Genomic DNA, 22,252 nt, shown 5'->3' with positions numbered 1-22,252 from the left:
GTTCAAGGCATCAAGCTTCGGCCTCCAAGGAAACAATTCTGTGAGGAGAGTCTCGCAGTAATGTACTATATGGTTTTCTAGCTCGGGAGGAGAAGAAAACACCTGAGAACCTAATTGAAGTGACTCGATAGCATTATTACGCCGATGTAAATTAGCTACTTTGTGAAAGAACTACGTACACCTATCACCTTCTTTCAACCAAAGGGCTCTGGATTTTTTACGCCATGAAATTTCCTCTGACAACAAAACCCTCTCCAAGTTTGCTATAACCATGCCCTTCCTCAATAACATCTCCTCTGAATTATCTCCCAATAACTCTTTATCCTCCAGCTCTTGTAGTTCCTCCAACAGTGCAAACTTTTGATTATCAATGTGACCAAAAACCTCCAAATTCCACTTCTTCAAATCTTGTTTCAATACCTTCAACTTACTTGCAAGAATATAACTTGGAGTACCCATGAACTTATATGTAGTCCACCAAGCACGCACCCTCTCTACAAACCCATCTGCTATTAGCCACATGTTTTCAAACTTGAAATACCGGTGCCACCTGTGAATACCCCCACAATCTAAAAGGATAGGAAAATGATCAGAACTGACTCGAGCTAGTCGTTTCTGACTCACTTCCGGATATTGAGTTTCCCACGCAGGAGATACAAGGAATCTATCCAATCTCGACCACACCCGCCCATTTGACCAAGTGTATTCACCCCCTACCAAAGGGAGATCCATGAGGTCAAGATCGAAGATGAACTCGCGGAATTCTTCCATGGCCAAAGAATTCTGACAATGTCCTAAACGCTCACTAGGAAAGCGAATAGTATTAAAATCGCCCCCCATACACCACGGCACATCCCATAATGAGTATAGACCCGCCAACTCCTCCCATAACCTTCTCCTATCCCTATCCACGTTAGGTCCATATGAGCCTACAAATGCCCATTCCCAACCATCAACCACATTTTTAAATCTAGTCGCGACCGAGAATTCTCCGATACACTCCTCGATCAACTCAACAACTCTTTTGTCCCACATAAGTAACACTCCACCTGAGGCTCCCAAAGAAGCCAAATAAGTCCATCCCACATACAAGCACCCCCATACACTTCGCACAATTTTTCTATCAATGAAACGCATCTTTGTTTCTTGAAAACACACCACATCACCCTTCCACATCCGCAATAATGATTTAATACGGAGGCGTTTATTGCGATCATTAAGCCCCCGTACATTCCATGTTATAATCTTAGGCTTCATAAGAAACTATATTGCCCCTCCCTTTCAGTCTGTCCCTTCCACCACTCCCTTCTTTCACATCATAATTAATGGAACAAGTTAGCCTTTTAAGCTCCCTATCCCACTTTGTGGCTGACTTTGAATGACTAGCCTCAAGTGCTATAAGAAGAGCCTTGAATTGTTCTTCGTAACCTCCAAACGAAATCCCAATGACATCTTGAATCTCTTCTACCTTCTTAAACACCCAATTTGACGAACAACTCCCAAAAGTAGCGCTGGGAGAGAGTGTACACAAAGGAGTTAGGATGGCCCCCTCCTCACCTGTGCTGACGGGAGCAAATAAGGCCAGTTCTGATCCACACACTAAATCTGACTCCCCACTAGAAGGAACAAGACCCATCGAAGACCCTAGTGATGAAAGGCCATGTTCCGAAATGACTGACTGCATCGGATTCACCATTGGGCCTCCATCCACCACACACGGCCTTGTCTGAGTATTTTCCAGTGATAACCCATAAGGCAGCGACATGAAACCCACCAAAAACCCGTCCTTTGCCGACGGTAACTGCACGGGAGCAACATCTGCTCCTTTGACCACCACTCGCAGCAGAGACTGAACGTTCTCCAACAAAAAACCAGGTGACGGTGTCGAGAAAGCAGCCCTCGAAATGAGAAGCTCCTCTGTTACCTCGACGTCGTCCCTGTCTTCCGGTCGGAGTGGCCCTACCAGTACACCATGGTGGTCGCCCACCACCGGCGGTTCTTTCTGTGCCTGTGTGGGAGCCGGCGAGGCACTTATCGGCACCGCCAGCGTTTGACTCGGGCCAAGGACCGAAATCTCGGGCCTCGCCCGAGTCCTCTGTTTCCATCATTGCTCTGGACCTACGGCCTGGCCCATACCCGGGCCCATGCCAGAGCCCATCACGGGCTTCCCCTTTCCAGCACCCAAGCCCAAGCCCAACCCATCTCCTTCACAGCCCAACCCAAACTGCAGCACCTCCTTCCCCTTAACACTACGTTTCAGCCAAAGAATTTCTTCCAATAAAAACCCAACTCTTTCCTCCATATTACTCAACACCCCTAGTATACTTTCCTCATTTGACCCTGACCATGCGTTATCAACTACCCCACGATTCTGCACGATCTCTGAACAGGCCACGGCTGGCACCACAGCACTCACTTCTCACGACTGAACCTTTTGTGCTTGAAGCACCTCACTGTACGACCGTGAACCACCTGTTATTAACAATGGAGCACCACCTTCTTGCCTGAACAGTTTCAAGTTTTCTGCCTGGAAAGTACTAGGTGCTCTGTTTCTCACCTTCAAAACAGAGGAAGAGAAAGGAGGACTGAGCTCCTTCACTGTATTTCCAAAATTTCTCCACCCCTCCCCCTTCCTTCCTTTCGGCACAACAATCAGACATCTTCTCTTGTCATGCACAAATTCCGAGAGGGCAATAAAACTGACATAATAATTACTACCCCTCCGTACCATCAACACCATATTTCGTTTTCTACGAGTTCTCAAGAACTCTGCAGAACCCAATGATGATGCGCATTCCTTCACTATAGAGCCTAACCATCCCATGGTTTCATGATCCAAAGAGATGTATTTCACCACACGACGACTGCTCTCTGTGATTCTCCACCACCTTTCATTCTCCTTTCTGAACTCAAAAACCTTCTGATCAATAACAACCTCCCTGTACAACCCCATAAAAACCAAACAATACTGTACCCAAACTGTACTAAAACTCAAAACTTTCAAAGAACTGTTTCTATTAACGCACCAGTACCAACAAAACAAGGAAAAAGAAAAAAAAACCAACCAAAAACAGGAAGTGTACGGAGAGAAAATATTTTGAGGAACGTGTCGTGATTTGTGTTTTAACGAGACAAAATATATAATGAAGTGTACGGAGACAAAATGCTCTACTACCTTGAACTTAATTAATTATATTATTTTATATTTCATAACTTAAACTTTAATTTAATTACATATATTATCCAATTTTTATTTAGTAAAATATATAATGAAGTATTGATAATATAGCTAAACAAGAATAAAGCAAAATATTAAATTGTAAATAGATAATAAACGTCTCAAGACTCTGAATTCACTAACAACTATGAAGCAATTGCCTTGTTTGGCTTGAGAGGGCATTTTATCCCATATAACCATTACAATTTTCTCAACCTCATAAAAAATACAATAAATAATTCAACTTTTTCAAATCTCAAAATAAAAATAATATTTTATTCAACTTTTAACTTTCATCTCATCTCAACTCATTATCCAAACCTCTTCTAAATATCAAGAGCCATTGTATTTCAATGCAATCCAAGCAAGGGAATACAATCCAGACAGGAGATGGAGATCTGAATTACCCGTTGCAGTATCCATGTTGCATTATTAGGTGATTGGAAATTATTCCATCATCCTATAATGTGGCATTAAATGATAGGTTCATAAGTAAAATGTAATAAATAATTTTCAATCACCTAATACCATATCATAATGAAAGGATGATGGAAATTGGGATGATGAGTAGCATTACTCTTAAAACAATATTAAAAAAGATGCCATCACAGCTATCAAGATAGACCTTAATTAAGGAGAATCATCATTGTTAGCAGCAAAGCTACACTTGGGGCAAATTGATTTGAATCACGCTTTTGAATCAAGATCTTCAGACCTCTATAATGGAAACAAGTTTTTATGGCAACATCTGTTTTACACAATGAGTGATGGATGATGCGGTACTCTCATCCAATACTACAATGCCATGCCATTAAAACACTTTGCATAAGTACTAATTTTTAATGACATGTCATCCCGTGATAAGATAATAGCACCACGTGTTCGTTTTCGTGAGGCGAAAATTAAACTAAACTATAGCACCATGCATAAACAAGTTATACGTGGACAGCTACCTCTCATCAGGTGCAGGTCTAAGAGGAGCATTTGCCAGGTCCTGAATCTCCTGCTTACTCTTTATACAATTCGACTTCCTTGTATTGAAATCTACTTTGTCCAAGTCCTCTGCAATACCCATGTACCCATACAGAATATGTTCCTCCGCCTTGTCTGCCTGCATTCCTGCATCCCAACTGTTGCTATTGTTGGATGTTAGTTGCACAAAATCAACTCTTCCGTGCTTATTTTCAGCAAAATACTTATGAAGCCTCTCTGAATCTCCCAGCCCAGTGAAAGTGCCCAAGAACTTTACAACCATAACACTTTGATCCGCAGGCTTTCCCAGGCACATCTTGATTCTTCCCGTTACAAAACCTTTCCCTGCCACAAGAAGGAGAGTCATTGAAATTAAGTATATTAACAATTCAATACAACAAATGGCTACTGGCCTTGTATTTAAGTATATCTCTCGATTTTATTTGATTTATTTTTTATGGTCAAACTTAGACAAAATAGACAATCCTAAGGCATAGCTTTTAATCTACTCAAATTTGATTTTCGACCAATTTTATATTAAAGGATAAATCCTACGAATCACTCACTTCTTAGAAAAGACTCAATCTCCTCGACGGTGATAACCTTCCACTTTCCTGGATTATTGTCTGACAAAGATATGTTGTGGATGATAATCACAGGAGGCCAGAGTATCAAATCCTCTTTCTGAGCCAAAGCTTCTGCATTGGGTAAGACCTGAGGAACCCATGTTATTGTATCATGGGGAACAACGGTATTCCACCCCAACAACACACATATTGCTTTGTGAAGACCCAGGTGTTGTGCTCTCAGCCCAACCTTGCGAGACATAAAGGCATGTGTTACCAAGCGTTGAGTGTCCATGAACTCCTTTGAGACGCTGTAACAGAACAGATTATATAAACAAAAAAGTGCACTGTGTTAGCATTATTAATTACAGCATTGAAAAGACAAATATGATGCACCAAATACATTTTAGCCAACAACTACAAAGAACACCAAATACATTATGGGTATGCCTTCTATAAATACCATTAGATAATTGTTATAATTGCCTACTGTATATATGTTTCCATATTATTATCGTGAGATTAAGTATGTAATAGAGAACAAACAAGCAGTATATCTACGTCAACAAGTGAGTTCAGAGCAGCTATTAATAATGAAAACAAAAATTCAATGGCTATACAATGAGACTAGACGCTTTTATGTTTTATAGTATTCAAGAAAGAAAGAAAAAAGATACCACTCAAAATCTTCAAACAGGCTGGCAGATAAAAATTAACAAATAATCCCACTGCCAAGGGAGCTTGCAGAAGTAAACCAATGATGGTAACTAAAAATTCTACTAACAATTTTTCAATAAATAGAAAATACACATTGGTAATTCAAGAACCATTATTTCCATATTTGGATCGACCAAATCTACCTCAATCACGAAACACTGTCTATTAATAAGTGCAGGTCTCGTATCCCATATCCAACAGAAACTTCGGACACCCAAAGACTATTTTGGCCCATTCCTGCCTGCTGCCTCTTTGCAATCTTACCTTCTCTTATCTGTCGACACCTATACTACCACTTCAAAAAAGATCTATGACATCATAGAGTCCCAAACTAAAAATTCTTTTTTCTTTTTTTATTCTATCAAAAAAAAATCTTTTTTGAAGATCGCGCGGGCAAAATATCTGCAAATGCAGACATAATTTATGTAATATCACACCTCTTCTCATGTGTGCAGCTCTCTCTCGTAACTGCAAGAAGCCTGGACACAGAGCATTGCAGGTAAGCTTCGGACAGTAAGATCAACAGTTGATCAATAATCAAGTAACTAGAAAATTCCTTGCGCCTTTTAGGCAGTACAAGCTGAGCAAGCTTGGTTATTGCATAGGCAACTTATCTACTGATCCTCAGACTTATACCTTTGATCACTGACATTCATTTTCTGCTTGTTCAGTCATACAATTGGATCTGAAGGTTAAAGTTGTTCCACAACAATCTCCAATCAGTACATAAATGCCATGGAGCTTTAAAAAACGCCATGATGATTTGAGCTGGTTAATCAGGCTTTATCAAATCCTCAGTCCATGACACTAATTCTTTGAGAAAACACAAGTCTTCCATGTGTAGCCACATCCATGAGTACAACACTTCAGATCATACTCTTTAAAATGCACATTCAGTGAGTGAACCCAACCCAAGAGAAATATATTATCTATTAACACCCCAGAGAAATCCAAAAACCAAAAAAAATGGATGCCCTGGGAAGTGGGAAGGGGGAAGGGGGGTTAATAAACTCATCCATTCTTTGGCATTAACATAATATCTGCAAGATTGATCATATTACCCGCAGTTGTTATCGAGGAATTCAATGAAGACCATTTCCCTAATTAAATATACAAAACAATTGGAAGTATAGTAGGATACATGCAAACAAAACATAGATATACATCTAGCAAGACTCATAATGGCTTTGGATACAAATTCTACTAGTACCTATATTTATGGCCATGTTAGAATGGCTTTGACAATAAATACCATGCATAATGAAAGTTATATTTTTTTTTTTAATTGGCTCCGGGTATCTGAGAACAAGTCTCAACTAATCTCGGAAGTGCATAGGCCCTCGGCAAAGAGTTAATGATGAAAGTTAGAAATTACACCTAGATGCAATGAAATCAGACCATACGAACAATTCATCCACCTAAGTGTCTTTTACTAGTATCCTTGCTACTGCTGCTGCTATTGTGTCCCATGTCACATGCTAATCTTCAAACTCAAGTGTCTATTTTTTTCTCGATCATTAGCAAGGCTAACCACCTCTTGCGTGACTCAAAATGTAGAGCACACCCATCACGATCCACATCAAAGTGTACATGACAAAGCTTGTTCTCCCGTAAACCAAATCTGCCGTTTCTCAGATTCCTTTGCCCTACACCCTTGGTTCCCACTAATATCCAGGGAGAGTTAGTTCTGATCAGCTCCCTATTTCCAATCAGTACCCTATTCCAATTAATATCCCTTCACTCAATGGAACAGCAACAATGGAAAATGGAAAGTAGCAATCATTTAACTGATTTTCACCATAGTTCAAGAACATAAAAAAGCACTCGAATGAGCTCTATGAAGGCACTTCTATAAAAGGCGAGTTCATCAAAAGGTCTTGGAATATGGAATTGATACCGCTAAACCATCCGGCATCCAGCTCCAACCGCCATGCATAGATCTAAATGATAAAAATAATCTAGGCCTTAAAATAGCGGGGAGCCAAGTTAAAAACTTGAAATTCGAACAAATCCCAAACCATAAAATCTAAAAGGTTAGAAGATACTCACTTTACTGCATTGGCTGAAGTAATGGGGAACTCCTGAATCAAAATATGAAAACAGGTGGTCCATATTTAGAAAGGATAAACTCAAAAGAAAACAAACCTTCTGCCACATACGATGCAGAACAAACTACCACCTTTTCCTTGCTCCTTGTATCGTCTTTGAACAGCTGGGCTCCCATTCAAAACTTTAGAGAACTTTAGGAAGGCTTCATGTACCAGTTGCTTGAACTCCAAAGAGTCCTCAGCGGGCTCAGAGTCTGAGACACTTACCCAATCTTCTGAAGGGTCATCATAATCTTCATGTACATCCTTATAATGATCAGCATTTCTTTTCCAAACTTTGGGCTGTTTGTGAAGACCAATTCTTCTATCAAAATGGTGTAAGTCATTAGAGCTCAAAGAACCAGCTCTTGGATGAGCCTTTGTAAATCGACCACCATGTATATACAATCTACTTGAATGCCTTTGCACGAGTGCCAGAGAATCTTGAGATGACAACCATTCATCAGATACAAAGTCTTGATAATGTTCTAGCCTAACATATCTCCGCTTAGACTCTCTGTATTCATTATAGTCATTTCCCACAGCATTGGATGAATACAAACCACTCACATCTTCATCAATCCACTCTTCGCCTCTATCATATTGATCCTGAAGCTCCCCTGGTGCATTCCGTTTTGACAGGAACCTTCTAGAATCATGCCCACCTAATTCTTCCTCAGCACTGTTCTTTCCTTTAAGCATCCTATCTAATGGTTCACGTAAGCCAAGCTCCTCCATTCTCTTCATTCTTACAGCATGTCTATGCATATCCGAATCATATTTATCAATAGGAGGACTCTGCAGCCTATCCTTTACAAACTTTGGTCCTGCATCTTTTCCAAACATATAATCTGGTCTCGAGTGCATTACCTGCTGTTTCTGTGATGCACTCAAATGTGAGATTTTGTAATTTCGAGACACTCTACTTCCAAATTCAACATGATTATATCCATACTCCCCACTTCGCTTTGATGCATTTGATGTCCTATTCATATGAGGGTAGTCCGAAACAGCCTGCTTTTGTAAAGTAGGATGGTCCGATGTTATTCCCTTCCGAGCATTTCCATAAGAATCTTCGGTATTATCATCAACCCTGTTTGCAACGGGATGCATTATAATAGGTCTTGACAAATGTCTATGATCATAATTGATTTGTTCTTGATCATAGTCCAGCAGATCACGCGGTGGAACCATTCCGTACAAGTCATCAGATTGATATCCACGTTCATCATCTGCAGTTCCCCAAGGTTTTTGGTATGGATGATCCTCACCCTTAGCCCTGGTGGGACCATATGCACCTCTCTGGTAATATGTCAGATTCCTATGTCCAGTTTCAGGGTCTCCAGAGGACTCTATAAGTGGACTTTGTCCATATGCATCAAAACCTATGGGATCTATAAGTTTTGCACTGCTTCTTGAAGATTCATATGTAGGAGGCAAACGAATGTCATCCTGATAAGAGCCCAAATACTCATTCCTCATCATCCTAGAAGAGGAGCTTGCCAAATCCTTTAGAGGAGGTTTGATTGCAAAATCTTTGGAGTGAGATGCTGACCCAACAGGATACGATGCCTCCCTTGATTGAAACGTGGGTTTCTCTCCATCTTTGAAGGATCCCATGATTGGTAACTTATCCACAGTTATAGGGTCCTGATACTGAAGCCTTTCATGCTCAATCCTGCGTATAACTATATTTTGTGATGAGGATGATAGATGCCCACCAGCTTCTCCATAATTTGAGGTGGGACCTAGATCTTGAGGCAGCTGATATGAACCACGGGCTATTTTATCTTCCATTGACATTGAATTCTGTCCCAACATCCCATGTCCACCACCAGTTGACAATCTGCTTTCACTAAAGTCCTTCTCTTTACCCATCCCAGAATTACCATGATGATATCCATAAATATTTGTTGAATTCGAGCTATCATCACCGACCTTTGTGTAGTCAGACAACTCGTATGTCCGCTGCAACTCCATAGGCAGTGCATAATCCCTATGCATGGTAACACCACCCTCGTCGAACTGAGCCCTTTTTTTAACTTTCTCAAAAGGGGGCGACTTTGATCTCATCCTGTCACTCCTACCTCCACCACCACCATCACCCAAACGCCAAGAATAGTCCCTCCTTTCAGTAGAACCACTCCTTAGACTTGCACCCGCAACCCATCTGGATCCATCTAACCTATGAGGATTCAAACTCTGCCCGGTGACTGGAGACCGATCCAGAGCATCACGGAGAATACCAGTGTACGGGTCAGAACCCAATTTTAATCGGTGTTGGGCACGTAACTTTGAACCTGAAGATAGCGTAGAATAATCTCCATGCTTTCTTGATTGCATCCTTGGTTACACTAATCGACACACTGCTAAATCCTTTAAAATATGAAGTTTCGATTTTTAAAATCGAGTAAGTTTAGCCAAAGCTTGGGATCAAATCCCGAAGAACTTACAAAACCTAAATCCTTTTTTTTTTATAAGTGACTTACAAAACCTAAATCCAAAGACACAACAGTCAAAATGATTCAAGCACTGCAGAATGTCAACCAAAACCCTAACTCTAGAAATACACGCAAAAATTGCAACTACAGATCCAAGAAAGAAAATGGGTTCCGACTTCAATTGCATTAAAAGTCCAAGGATCAGAGAGATTTTCAAACCTTCTGTCGCGAGTTGTTAGAATCCCTGGTAAATTTTGTATCAAATTTTTCTTTTTCTCTCTGGGTGGCCTCTAACGCTTCGGTTTCTCACAATTCATATATCGGAGAATTGAGAAATCTTTCTTATATGTATCTGATAGTGTTTTGCCAACAATTCTGGGAACGAAACCGAGTGACAGTTGGGGCTTCAACTTTTTTTCACCGGTGTTGCTGTCCTTATACCGCGCGGCTTCTTTGGCACGCACCAATTACTCTGCCTACTGGTGGGTGTATGGCGTATAGCATGCGCCGAAAGAGATCGAGCATTTTTTAGAATTTTCGTAATATTAATTAAAATAAAGTCCGTAATAATATTTGATATTATAGTTGTAAATATTTTGAAAAACAATTCAGGTCCGTTTGATCATCTCAACTCATCTTATCATTTCATTATTATAATTTTTTAATATTTTTATATAAAATATAATAAACAATTCAATTTTTTAAATTTCAATTCAATTTTTATAAATTTTAAAATAATAATAATATTAAAAAATAATATTTTAACAATATTTTATTTAATATTATCCATTTAAAAAAATAACTCTAATTTAAAATTTTATGGATGGAAAATATATGTTTTTGTCCGAAGATTTCAAGAACATAATATATTCATTCAAATTATCTTATTTATAACCTAACTTTATTACTACTATAAAACAATGGTAAATATTTAGTTAAGAGAAATTATATTTACAATCTCCAAATAGATATTGCACGTACAAGCACTTTATTAAATAAAAAAAGTATTATTTTAATAAGAATATTATCGTAATTTTAAAAAAATTTTCAAAATAAAATTAACTAAATTTATAATACAGTCTCTATTTAAAAACTGTACCTAACATTACTTTTTAGTTAATCCATAGTATATATACCTACCAATTTTATCTTTCAGAATAAATAAATCTAGGATAAACAAAATAATCATATACCAATCAAAGTCTCCCTACCTGCTTCCAATTATTTATGTAACCCATCAAAGTTGACCGCAAGCATTAATTATGAGATCTGAAAATTCCTATATAAAAGTCGGCCCACAGCTACATCGAGGATGAACGTTTCTGAGCCTTGCAAAACATATCAATGACGTGGTTTACAGAAAAACAACTCCTCGCTGGCCTGGACCAGTACTGGTTGTGATAGGCACAAATACGCGGCCCCATGCAGAAGTGAGCCATGAATATAAAGCATGAATCAGCACTACCCCCAGTCATGATCATCATGTGCATGCATGCATGCATGATTTCATGCGACTGCAGTACTCCCTATTATATTTTGCTTCAAGCAACACTCCAATCATGTAGATCATTTTGCGTGCATAATCGGTTTCCAATGTTTGATAGAAACAATATATATAAATCTCTCAATCCTGTTGTGTAGGCCTGTCTGTTCTTGCTTTCTTTGAAATGTTTTCTACACAAAGCAAGCATATTTGTGTGAGAGAGAGAGAGAGAGAGAGAGATTTAAAGCAAAAGCAATTGAGTGGGAGTTTGAGATCAGGATTACAAAAGAATAGGTAGAGGTGGATTTTGTGGCTAGCACTAGCAGAGAAGCCGAGTGACCGGTAATTGAGTCGACCAATGCAGAAAATGAAAAGCCTTGGGAGCATTGGCAATAGTACTGGGGGACAACTAACTGATCAGGAGAATGATGAGGAGGAGATCTCAAGGTTAACCATATCTACATTCCAAGCCAGAGAGGAAGAAATTGAGAGGAAGAAGATGGAGGTTAAGGAGAAAGTTGAACTTCAGTTGGGCCGTGCTGAAGAAGAATCTAGGCGTTTAGCACATATTTGGGAGGTACCTCCAGAAAATAACTCATCTCAGAGCATGTCTACTTTCTATCGCACTTTTTCATGACTCATGGTCATGGGCTCATGATCGAATTTCAATCTATTGCGAATTAAGTTCTGACTTATTCATGGAAAGGAAGAAAGAAAATGATCGTATCTCACTGAATTATGCAAAACTGTTGTTCTTAGTTCTTGACAGAAATGTTATTCGTTTGTTTTAACCTCCTACTGATATAATCTGCTAGGAGCTAGAAGTACTCACAGATCCAATGAGAAAGGAAGTTGCAGCTGTACGTAAGAAGATTGATATGGCTAGCCGAGATCTAAAGCCATTAGGACAGAGCTGCCAGAAGAAGGTATTTGCTAGTTTTGCTGATGTCTCCATTGGTCTTCTCTAAGAACTTGTACATACGAAGATCAATGTTTTATTCATCATCCCTTTAATCATCATTGTCCCAATACCCCTTGATCTGGCATCAAATGATTGGTAGAGAAGTGAAATTGGATTATCACTGCAAAGTTATTCTCTGTTTGCTTGGCTACAGGAGAAGGAATACAAAGAAGCCTTAGACGCTTTCAATGAAAAGAACAAAGAAAAAACTCAGCTAATAGCCACATTAATGGAGGTTAGTTCTGAAAGTATATTATCCCCTAAAACACCAACATTCTTTCCCTTGTTATCTCATCTCATTTTTCCTCTCTAATATCTTATTTGGGATATTATTTCCAGTTGCTAACCCAGAGTGAGAGACAGAGGATGAAGAAACTCGAGGAGCTGAGCAGGCATATATAGAATCCATAAAATGAAATCTCCAGCATTTGTCAGTTGCTTGGCTTGTGAGATTGTTCTCAAATATATGTATTAGTATTGTAGGTGTTCAATAATCCCGTACGGTCTTGATCTCCTTTAAACATATCTAGATACTAAAGTATTATTTGATCAATGCCCATATATATATATATATATATATATATATATATATATATATATATATATATATATATACACACATACTAATTGCATTTACTTCTTCATCTATATCTGGAAAAGTCTCCATATCCCAAATCCTTGTTAAATAAATTTTAGAGAATGCCTTGAAAAAAATATCTTCCGGGAAGTGGGTTGCACTAGACATTAAACCGGTAAATAGATTCTTCAGTATTCTAGCCTAAGGCAAAATTTGGAGTAGAGTTTCCAGCTAGATTGTTGAGAAAATCAGCACAGCAGAAATTAAAAAAAAAAAGACACCTATGCACTCAGTGACACCAAGAATTTAACGTGATTCGATCCACAGAAAAGAGCTTCATTAATAAATAGTGGAACACAGAAAAATATTACAAAAGAGGAGGATCACACTCCACTCAACTCAACTCTCTTCTTTTCTCTCGGAGTTCTCCAGGCTCTCTCTCTTTTCTTTCCTTCTTGTGTGTGTTTGAGACTCTCGTTGGGAGCCTCAATTTATAGGCGAGGATGGTGTATGAATGCATTTAATTTTGCATTCATTTGGTAGCTTAGCATTGAGCATTGAGCAGCAAGCAGCCATTATGGACTGCTTGCTTGGGCAGGGATTTCAACAATTCTCCCCTCCATGCCCATTTAACTAGATGCTATCCATCCCAGCTATGTCTCTGCATAACTCAAGCTTCTCATTTATAACCACCTTCATCAGCATGTCCGCTGGATTCTCTTTCGTATGGATCTTCACAAGCTTCAACAGCAGTTGTTCCATCGCTTCGCGTATCCAATGATAGCGAATATCAATATACTTGGTGCAGGAATGGTACATTGAGTTCTTGCTCAAATCTAAAGCACTTTGACTATCACAATGTATCTTGTAGTCTTCTTGACTAACCCCTAGTTCTTGGAGAAAACGCTTCATCCACAACATCTCTTTCCCAGCTTCCACTGCGGTAATGTACTCTGCCTCAGTTGTAGATAAAGCAACACACTTCTGCAATTTGGACTGCCAAGAGACAGCTCCTCCTGCAAAAGTGAAGAGAAATCCCGAAATAGATTTCCTGCTATCCAGATCTCCTGCCATATCTGAATCTGTATAGCCTTCCAAAACTGGTTCAGCTCCCCCAAAACACAAGCACATCTTTGATGTACCTTTTAGGTACCTGAGAATCCACTTGACTGCTTCGCAATGATCATTTCTTAGATTTGAAAGGAATCTGCTCACCATGCCTACAGCATGAGCAATATCTGGTCTGTTACAAACCATTGCATACATCAGGCTTCCTACTGCTGAAGAGTAGGGGACTACTTCCATTTCTTCAATCTCTTTCTTTGAAGAAGGATACGAGCTCTTGCTCAACTTGAAGTGGTTAGCAAGTGGAGTATTGACTGGCTTAGCATCTCCCATGTTGAAACGTCTAATGACCCGTTCAACATATTTTTGTTGTGATAGTCACACCCTTTTGGCTTTCCTATCACGAACAATCTTCATGTCCAAAATTTGATGTGCTGGGCCTAAATCCTTCATGTCAAAGGACTTGGATAGTTCATTCTTTAGTTTGTTAATCATGGACCTATCATCACCAATGATTAACATATCATCAACATAAAGAAGGAATATGACAAACTTGTCATCCTAGAACCTTCGAACATAGACACACTGATCTGCAACAAGTTTCTTGTAACCATGACTCATCATGAATGAGTCGAACTTCTTATACCATTGCCTCGGCTCTTGCTTGAGGCCATAGAGACTCTTTTTTAGCTTGCAGACTAAGTGATCTTTCCCTAGAGCTTCAAACCCTTATGGTTGCTCCATATAGATTTCCTCCTCCAAATCTCCATGGAGAAAGTCTATCTTCACATCCATTTATTCGAGTTTCAAATTCAAGCTAGCTACCAATCTGAGGGGAAAATATCTCATCAAAGTCGATTCCCTTCTTGTGCTGGAATCCTTTGACAACTAATCTGGCCTTGTGCTTTATCAGCCTTCCTTAGCCATCTTTTTTTAGCTTGAACACTCATTTGTTCTTTAAGGCTTTCTTTCCTTCAGAAAGTTTCACCAACTCATAGGTCTGATTTTTTTGTAAAACACTCATCTCTTCTTGCATTGCCTGCACCTATAAGCTTCTATCAGCATGAGTTTGAACTTCCTAGAAGCTCTCTGGCTCCCCCTCATCAATAAGCAGAATATAGTTTGAATCCGAATATCTCCTTGACGAAATCAGTAGGCGGCCTCTTGCCGATCTTCTTGGTCTAGCTTCATCAATCAAAGGAAGTTCATCACCATCTAACTCTTGTGGTGGTACACCAACTTCTGGTGGAGAGGTTTTCTTGCTCCCCCTGCTCGACACCTTAAGTTTCTTCTTCTGCTTCTGGATCTCGATCCTGCATATCCTCATTATCTATGGCAAATTGTAATGGTGCAGGATGTGGAGTATAGGAACTAAGCTCTACTGACATCGAGGAAGCTTCAGTTCCTATATATTGGTTTTCATGGAACACAACGTCCCCACTTCTAACAATTCTCTTTGTCGCTGGATCCCATAGCTTGTATCCGAATTCTTCATCTTCATATCCAACAAAGATACATGGAGTTGACTTGACATCGAGCTTCCGTCTCAACTCCTTGGATACGTGTGCAAAGGCTTTGCACCCAAATACTCTCAGGTGAGAGTAAAAGACATCTTTTCCAGACCAAACCTTCTCAGGAACATCAAATTTCAGTGGTGCAAAAGGTGATCTGTTGATCAGGTAACAGACAGCACGAACATCTTCATCTCAGAATAGCTTTGGTAACTTGGCCATACTGAGCATGCATCTTGTTCTTTCAATAATGATTCAATTCATTCTTTCGGCTACACAATTATGCTGAGGGGTATATGGGATAGTCTTCTCATGTCAAATACCGCAATCAGCGCAGTATGCAACGAACCTTTTGGAGATATATTCTCCTCCATTGTCCGTTCACAGGCACTTCAACTTCTTTCACATCTCTCTTTCCACTAGGGTGTGGAAATTCTTGAAGTACTCGAAGACCTGATCCTTTGATTTCACAAAATATACTCAGACCTTTCGTGAAGCATCATCAATGAATGTCATGAAATATTTGTTACCTCCCAATGAATCTTCTTCCATGGGACCACATACATCAGAGTGTACCAGACTCAACAACTCTAATATTCTCTTCGTAGAGGAATTGAACGAGACCCTGTGTTGTTTGCCAAACAAACAGTACTCACAAGGGTTTAACGTTGTTCCTTTGGCAACTTTGATGAGTGTCTTCTTCACAAGCGTATCCAACCATTTCTCACCCATGTATCCGAGTCTCTTATGCCACAGATTCGATGAAGCAACGTCTTCCGCTGCATTGAGGCTATCAAAACCAATCTTCATATGGATTTTGTACAACATACCGCAAATATATCATTGGGCAACAACCATGACACCTTGTGACAGCTTCCAAGTGTCATTGCTGAAGTAGCTATCATAGCCCTGTCGATCAAAGGTTGTTCCCAAAATCAGGTTAAGCCGAAGGTCAGGAATGTTTCGAACATCTTTCAACATCATGGTGCAACCAACGTTGATTTTTATCTGCACTTCGCCAACTCCCACGATTTTCGAGGAACTGGCGTTCCCCATCCTTACCATACCAAAGTCTCCTACTTTGTACATAGTGAAAAATTCATTATGGGAAGTGGCATGGTATGATGCTGCTGTGTCTACCACCCACTCAATATCGTGGCTTGCAACATGCAGACATGTCTTGTCACTGGTGGAGAGTATTGTCACATCTCCCGAAAGAGTGACAAGAGTTTCACCATCTTCTTTTTTCAGCTTACTGCTTTGACTTTGCTCCCTTAAAAACTTGTAGCAGTTTTTCCTCATGTGGCCTTCTTTGCCACAATGGTAACACTTCATGTTACCCGTCTGTTGGTTCCTACTACTGCTGGACCTTCCACGTGATTGAGACTTCCCTCTGTTTCTGCCTCTACTTCTCCTTCTATCAGTACCTTGAGGCCTTTCTCTACTCTCGGTGACAAGGACATGACTTTGATTCATGCTCGTCTCTTTTCGTCTAGCCTCCTCATTAAACAGGACATCATTAACCATCGTCATGGTAAGTTTGTCATCTGGAGTAGAGTTACTTAGGTAGACCACCAGCGTCTCCCAACTGTCTGGTAACGAACTAAGAAGTAGCAGGGCTTGTTCTTCATCGCCAAGATTCAGCTTGACGGACCTAAGCTGGTTAACTAGGTTTTAAAACTCGCTAGTGTGCTCAGCAACAGAGGTGTCGCTCTTCAACTTCAAGTTAACAAGCCGTCTCATCAATAGGGCCTTGTTTCGAGCAGTTTTAGCTTGATACATATCCTCTAACTTTTTCCAGATGTTATATGCATCTCTCCTGGGCCACGTGGTGAGAGACAATATGGTCGATCCATTGCATGATTTGACCGATAGTCTTCTTATGCATCTTTTTCCACACTTAATCTGTAACTTCATCTAGCTTCTTCCCCTCATCTTCTAAGGGATCAGACAAATTTTGACAGTTCAAGAGATCCTCCATCCGAGGTCTCCAAAGACTATAGTTTGAGGCAGTCAGCTTTATCATGACGCCTGATGCTGAATCCTCCATGGATTTAGACTGATTCTAAATACTAAATACAAGTACAAGATTTTCGAGGTGGAATATCACAAAACGGATAGCACCGTTGTGTCCGGAACGTCTGATTTTGTTGGAAACGAGTCTTGTTTCGTCAAAATCGGACTCAGATAGCACAAAGAATGAGCAAACAACACATAGGCACGTGTTCTTCACGAGCAGAAACATCACTAGTGAGCGTGGAACGCATAGGCGTGTGTAACTCACATGCCATCTGTCGATCAATGGCGCATGTAATTCATGCGCAAGAACTTCTCTGGAGTGCGTGCGGTGCATGGTGAGAGTGGGGGTCACGCACTCGAGCCTCCCTGGGCGCGTGTGGCGCTTGTCGAGATTGGGGATCTCGCACTCGAGCCTCTCTTGGGCGCGTGTGGCTCGTGTCGAGAGTGGGCTCACTCTCCGATCTTCAGACTAAGCTACGCACTAAAAACAAGTTTTTTTGTAAAAAAAACTCCTTCCAACAATCGCTCTGATACCACTTGTTGGGGAAATCAACATAGTGGAAGCAATAAAAGCAGAAATAAAATAGTACACCTATGCACTCAGTGACACCAAAAATTTAACGTGGTTCAGCAACTGCTTACATCCACAGAAAAGAGCTTTACTAATAAATAATGGAACCCAATAAAATATTATAAAGGAGGAGAATCACACACTCCAATCAACAAAACTCCTCAACTCAACTCTCTTTTTTTCTCTCAGAACTCTCCGGGCTCTCTCTTTTCTTTTCTTCTTGAGTGTGTTTGAAACTCTCGCTGGGAGCCTCAATTTATGGGCGAGAATCATATATGAATGCATTTAATTTTGCATTCATTTGGTAGCTGAGCGCTGAGCGTTGAGTAGCAAGCAACCATTGTGGACTGCTTGCTTGGGCAGGAATTTCAACATAGATCAGCCTTGTTTTTCTTCCTACAGAGTTGCACCAGCTCCTGCACAACTTCGTCAATCTCTTCATCACCCTTATTTCTTATTTTCTCCTTTAATTCTTTTGCCTTTCGCCTCACACCCTCTCCAGATTTCTCCACAACCGTCTGACCACTTTTGCCACTTCCTCTCTTTCAAGCCTCCCATTCATATCTCTCTTGACTTCCACACCCACACTTACTCCATTCCTTCATCTCCAACCCTATCAAGAAAACTTTTTGGAAGTGCCATTACAAGTGTAGTGTCTTTGGCACCTGAGAGGAATCTGACTACCCATATGAAAGGTGCCCTCTTAAGTTCAAGCCCAAAAGCTATTTCTTATATTTCCCCCTTGGACAGAAAATACTCGCTGCCAAATGAAACAAACACAGCCGATGATCGTTTTTGGTTGTTCAACCATTCCATGATTCCCGTTTTCTCATGTTCATGGACAGGGTCTTCAACAAGTGGACCGACCGGCACAATCTTCTTTCCCATCAGAATCGAGAGATAGTCAATGTATTGTGCTTCAATCTCTCTGAAAGTTTTTATCAAAACGATTTTATAAGATTGTTCTAAGCATTCTTGTGCTCGATCATTTGCAGACGATTCGAGCAAATTCGTGGACATACGAAACTCATCGTCCTGAAGACGAATTTTTGGAAAGGCAAATCCGACACCAGGGTTCAAAGTAATGTGCATAGCAAAAGATGCCACTGTAGCATTAGTAGGTAAGAACACTACGGCCAGATCAGCTAGAGATGATGCCCAATGCGGAAGAAAATCATAAACAAGCAAATCAGGGCTCGAATTCTTTAGGATGGTGGAGAATTTTAGGGAGGCCATGTCAAAGGCGTTTTTTAGAGTTGACATGAGATGGGGTGACAGGCTATTTGTTGTGTGGAAGTGTGGAGGAAGCTCCGGCAACGATGGAAGATGGAGTTCCACAAGTTCTACTGAAAGTGGATAATTTTCACAGAGCTTTTCTATGATGGGATGGAGGTTTTTATGCGTGTAGAACAGAAATAGACGTGAAAGTTTCTCTTTGCGAGCTTCTTTGCAAGCTCTAGAATTGGCGATATGTGGCCATGAGCTAGCCATGGAAGCATTAGGACACTGGTACGAGTATAGCTAGCATCCATGATTTCTAAATTTCCTCTTCTTGGGTAAACGGCTCCTGGTTTATTTTTGTGAATCACAAACAGATCATAATCATGAAGAAGATGAGATCAGTGCTGGAAGAGTTGGAAGCGTTAGGAACAAGGAAGAGTTTGAGTAGAAACATGGCCAAAGAGAAGGGAGTACACAGGGAAAGGTGAGAACGTGGAAAGTGAACCCGATGTCTCGTACGTGTCAGCACTAACGTAAGTACAACGCAAGTCATGTCTTCTTTTGCTCGAATTACTTATCTCATACTCTCAAAAAATATTATTATTTTAGGAAAATGCTTCTCTCACACATAAGATTGTGTCCACCGATTGCATTTTTTTAATTTTTTAATTTTGATCTTTTTACTTACTTTGTTTGGTAACTAAAATCATTTCAACTCATCTCAACTCATTATTATAATTTTTTTAAATTTTAACACAAAATATAATAAACAATTCAACTTTTTCAAATTCTAAAATAATAATAATATTAAAAAATAATATTCTAACAATATTTTATCATCTCAACTCAACTTAACTCAGTTCAACATCCAAACACAACCTTAATTATTAAGTAATTATTTTAAAATAATTTTTTTTTAAATTTAATGAATTTAAATAAGTGTTCGGAAAAAAAAAAGATAAAAATTGTTTTTGCCTATTCAGTAGTTGTTTCGGTGGACTCCCTCTGTGGGAGTAGCACCACCTTATTATTAAATACAAATTTCTTTTTATTTGTTTTCCTTTACATTTTTTTAACATATTTAAATATTTTTAAAAAATAAAAAAATATATATTAATATACTAATAATCACTTCCTTAATCAATAAGTAAAAGAAAAAATTAAAAAAAAATCAATATATGAGCAATCAAAATAAGAAACAAAATGAGGCGGTATAGTAACATTATTCTTTTGTAAAATCTCTTTATAACTATAATACTATTCTTTTTGTATACTTTTCAGGAATAGTCAATATTTCTCACTTTTCTAAATTAGATGACACGAGATATTAATAATAATAATAATAATAATAATAATAATGTTAGAAACATTTTTGAAGTGTGAAAATCTTACAAATTTTATTTAAAAAAGTGGAGTCCATTATTAAAAAAAAAAATATGTAAGTTCCAGATTTCTTATATTTTTTTTAAAAAAAAAAAGTGTGTGAAAATTGTATATTCTAAGATTATATAAATCATTTTCTAACAAAAAATTAAAAATTAAGAGTATATATTGGACCATTGAGGAAAAAGACTCTTGACTTTCTAAACATTAATTCTGCATAAAATTCGTAAATTACTAGATTTAAGTGAGAGTTCAATATAAAAGCTTGTTATATTTATTAGTACTGTAAAAGTAGAGTTTTAAAGTTCTTAACAATGTTAAACGTTACCTAAAAAATAAATATTAAATATTTATATATTATTTGTTTTCCATCTAAATTTTCAAAATTTAAATTTGTAGAGGTATTGATCATCCAATGAATAATATACGGATCTTGATCCAATGAATGACTGTCGTCCGGCACCCCTTATATATATATTTCTTGTAGAAAAGAAATCTTGACCATTAGGCTCTGTTTAGAGATTGAGTTGAGTTATCTATGAATAAAAGTGAGTTGAGATGGTAGAATAAATTTTATAGGGTTTGTTAAGATATAAAATAAATAATAAAATCTACATCTTTCCGTTAGTTTAAACTTTTGGGACAAATGATGATTTCACATAGTATCAGAGTAGAGGTCCTAAGTTCGAATCCTAACTCTACACTCTATCTCATTTAATTAAATATTTTACGTGTTGGGCCACCCATTAAGGGAGAGTCTAGTCCACACGTGATGGGGAGTGTTAAGATATAAAATAAATAATAAAATCTATCTATTCCAATTAACTTAAGTTTTTGGGACAAATGGTGATTTCACAGAATCCACTTAAGATAAAATGTGTTTGGATGTTAAGATGAGTTTAGATATATCTATAGAAAGTTAAAAAAAATTGTGAGTCCCACATATAATGAAGTGTTAAATTGAAAATGATTATGGATCCTACGTGTAAATAAATTTTAAGTTGAGATGAGTTTAATATAAATTTGAGAGTTTAATATTTAATTGTTAGATTCAATTTAAAATTAAACTGAATTAAATGATCTCAATTGAGTCTATGAATCCAAACGAGACGTACACCATGCCTTGGCACCTGACGTCCGTATATATGCAAATTCAAACAATAACTCGTCCCTCAATACCAAAGTTCCTTCAAACTGATCAATAACATGATGATGTCAAGGAAACTAAGATCAATGGCCAATATTGTGTATGAATGTCATATATTATATGCACAAGTTAAAGTTACACGAATATTACTGTCTCGGCTTTGCACAAAATAATATGCAAATCAGTGTGCTTCCAATTTATTTAAAGTTACATGAATATTACTGTTTCGGCTTGCTGCGTACTCTAGTTTTATCATTTTGTTGTTATCATCTTTACGTCTGGTTTAGATTTAAAAATCATCTCAACTTATCTCA

General features: G+C 38.6%; 3 protein-coding genes and 1 pseudogene across 3 annotated transcripts; 1 reads left to right on the top strand and 3 right to left on the bottom strand.

The window, feature by feature from the left end:
• Positions 1–125: 125 nt before the first annotated feature.
• Positions 126–22,252, bottom strand: LOC121241221 (exodeoxyribonuclease-like). The gene is made up of 3 exons (XM_041138907.1): positions 22,215–22,252; positions 17,252–17,256; positions 126–1,599 (listed from the first exon to the last, which is right to left on the bottom strand). The coding sequence occupies exon 3, from the start codon at positions 1,255–1,257 to the stop codon at positions 172–174; it is 1,086 nt and encodes a 361-aa protein (XP_040994841.1). The 5' UTR covers positions 1,258–1,599; positions 17,252–17,256; positions 22,215–22,252; the 3' UTR covers positions 126–171.
• LOC121241218 lies at positions 3,915–10,392 on the bottom strand. The gene is made up of 3 exons (XM_041138904.1): positions 7,618–10,392; positions 4,756–5,066; positions 3,915–4,534 (listed from the first exon to the last, which is right to left on the bottom strand). Exons 1-3 carry the CDS (start codon positions 9,900–9,902, stop codon positions 4,167–4,169), a joined length of 2,964 nt encoding a protein of 987 aa, XP_040994838.1. The 5' UTR covers positions 9,903–10,392; the 3' UTR covers positions 3,915–4,166.
• Positions 11,648–13,001, top strand: LOC121241222. The gene is made up of 4 exons (XM_041138908.1): positions 11,648–12,060; positions 12,299–12,409; positions 12,599–12,679; positions 12,784–13,001. Exons 1-4 carry the CDS (start codon positions 11,842–11,844, stop codon positions 12,844–12,846), a joined length of 474 nt encoding a protein of 157 aa, XP_040994842.1. The 5' UTR covers positions 11,648–11,841; the 3' UTR covers positions 12,847–13,001.
• LOC121241449 lies at positions 18,556–19,957 on the bottom strand (annotated as a pseudogene).

The sequence above is a fragment of the Juglans microcarpa x Juglans regia genome, chromosome 7S, assembly GCF_004785595.1.
Source record: "Juglans microcarpa x Juglans regia isolate MS1-56 chromosome 7S, Jm3101_v1.0, whole genome shotgun sequence".
NCBI lineage: Eukaryota > Viridiplantae > Streptophyta > Magnoliopsida > Fagales > Juglandaceae > Juglans > Juglans microcarpa x Juglans regia.
This window is presented reverse-complemented; position numbering and strand designations above follow the sequence as displayed.

Excerpts from the sequence above, each read along its gene's own strand:
- LOC121241221 (XM_041138907.1), bottom strand. The coding sequence starts at position 1,257 with ATGAAGCCTAAGATTATAACATGGAATGTACGGGGGCTTAATGATCGC.
- LOC121241218 (XM_041138904.1), bottom strand. The coding sequence starts at position 9,902 with ATGCAATCAAGAAAGCATGGAGATTATTCTACGCTATCTTCAGGTTCA. Across the intron at positions 5,067-7,617 it reads TGCATCGTATGTGGCAGAAG|CGTCTCAAAGGAGTTCATGG; the intron begins GTTTGTTTTCTT and ends GTTCTGTTACAG. Across the intron at positions 4,535-4,755 it reads GATTGAGTCTTTTCTAAGAA|GGAAAGGTTTTGTAACGGGA; the intron begins GTGAGTGATTCG and ends TTCTTGTGGCAG.
- LOC121241222 (XM_041138908.1), top strand. The coding sequence starts at position 11,842 with ATGCAGAAAATGAAAAGCCTTGGGAGCATTGGCAATAGTACTGGGGGA. Across the intron at positions 12,410-12,598 it reads GACAGAGCTGCCAGAAGAAG|GAGAAGGAATACAAAGAAGC; the intron begins GTATTTGCTAGT and ends GCTTGGCTACAG. Across the intron at positions 12,680-12,783 it reads TAATAGCCACATTAATGGAG|TTGCTAACCCAGAGTGAGAG; the intron begins GTTAGTTCTGAA and ends TATTATTTCCAG.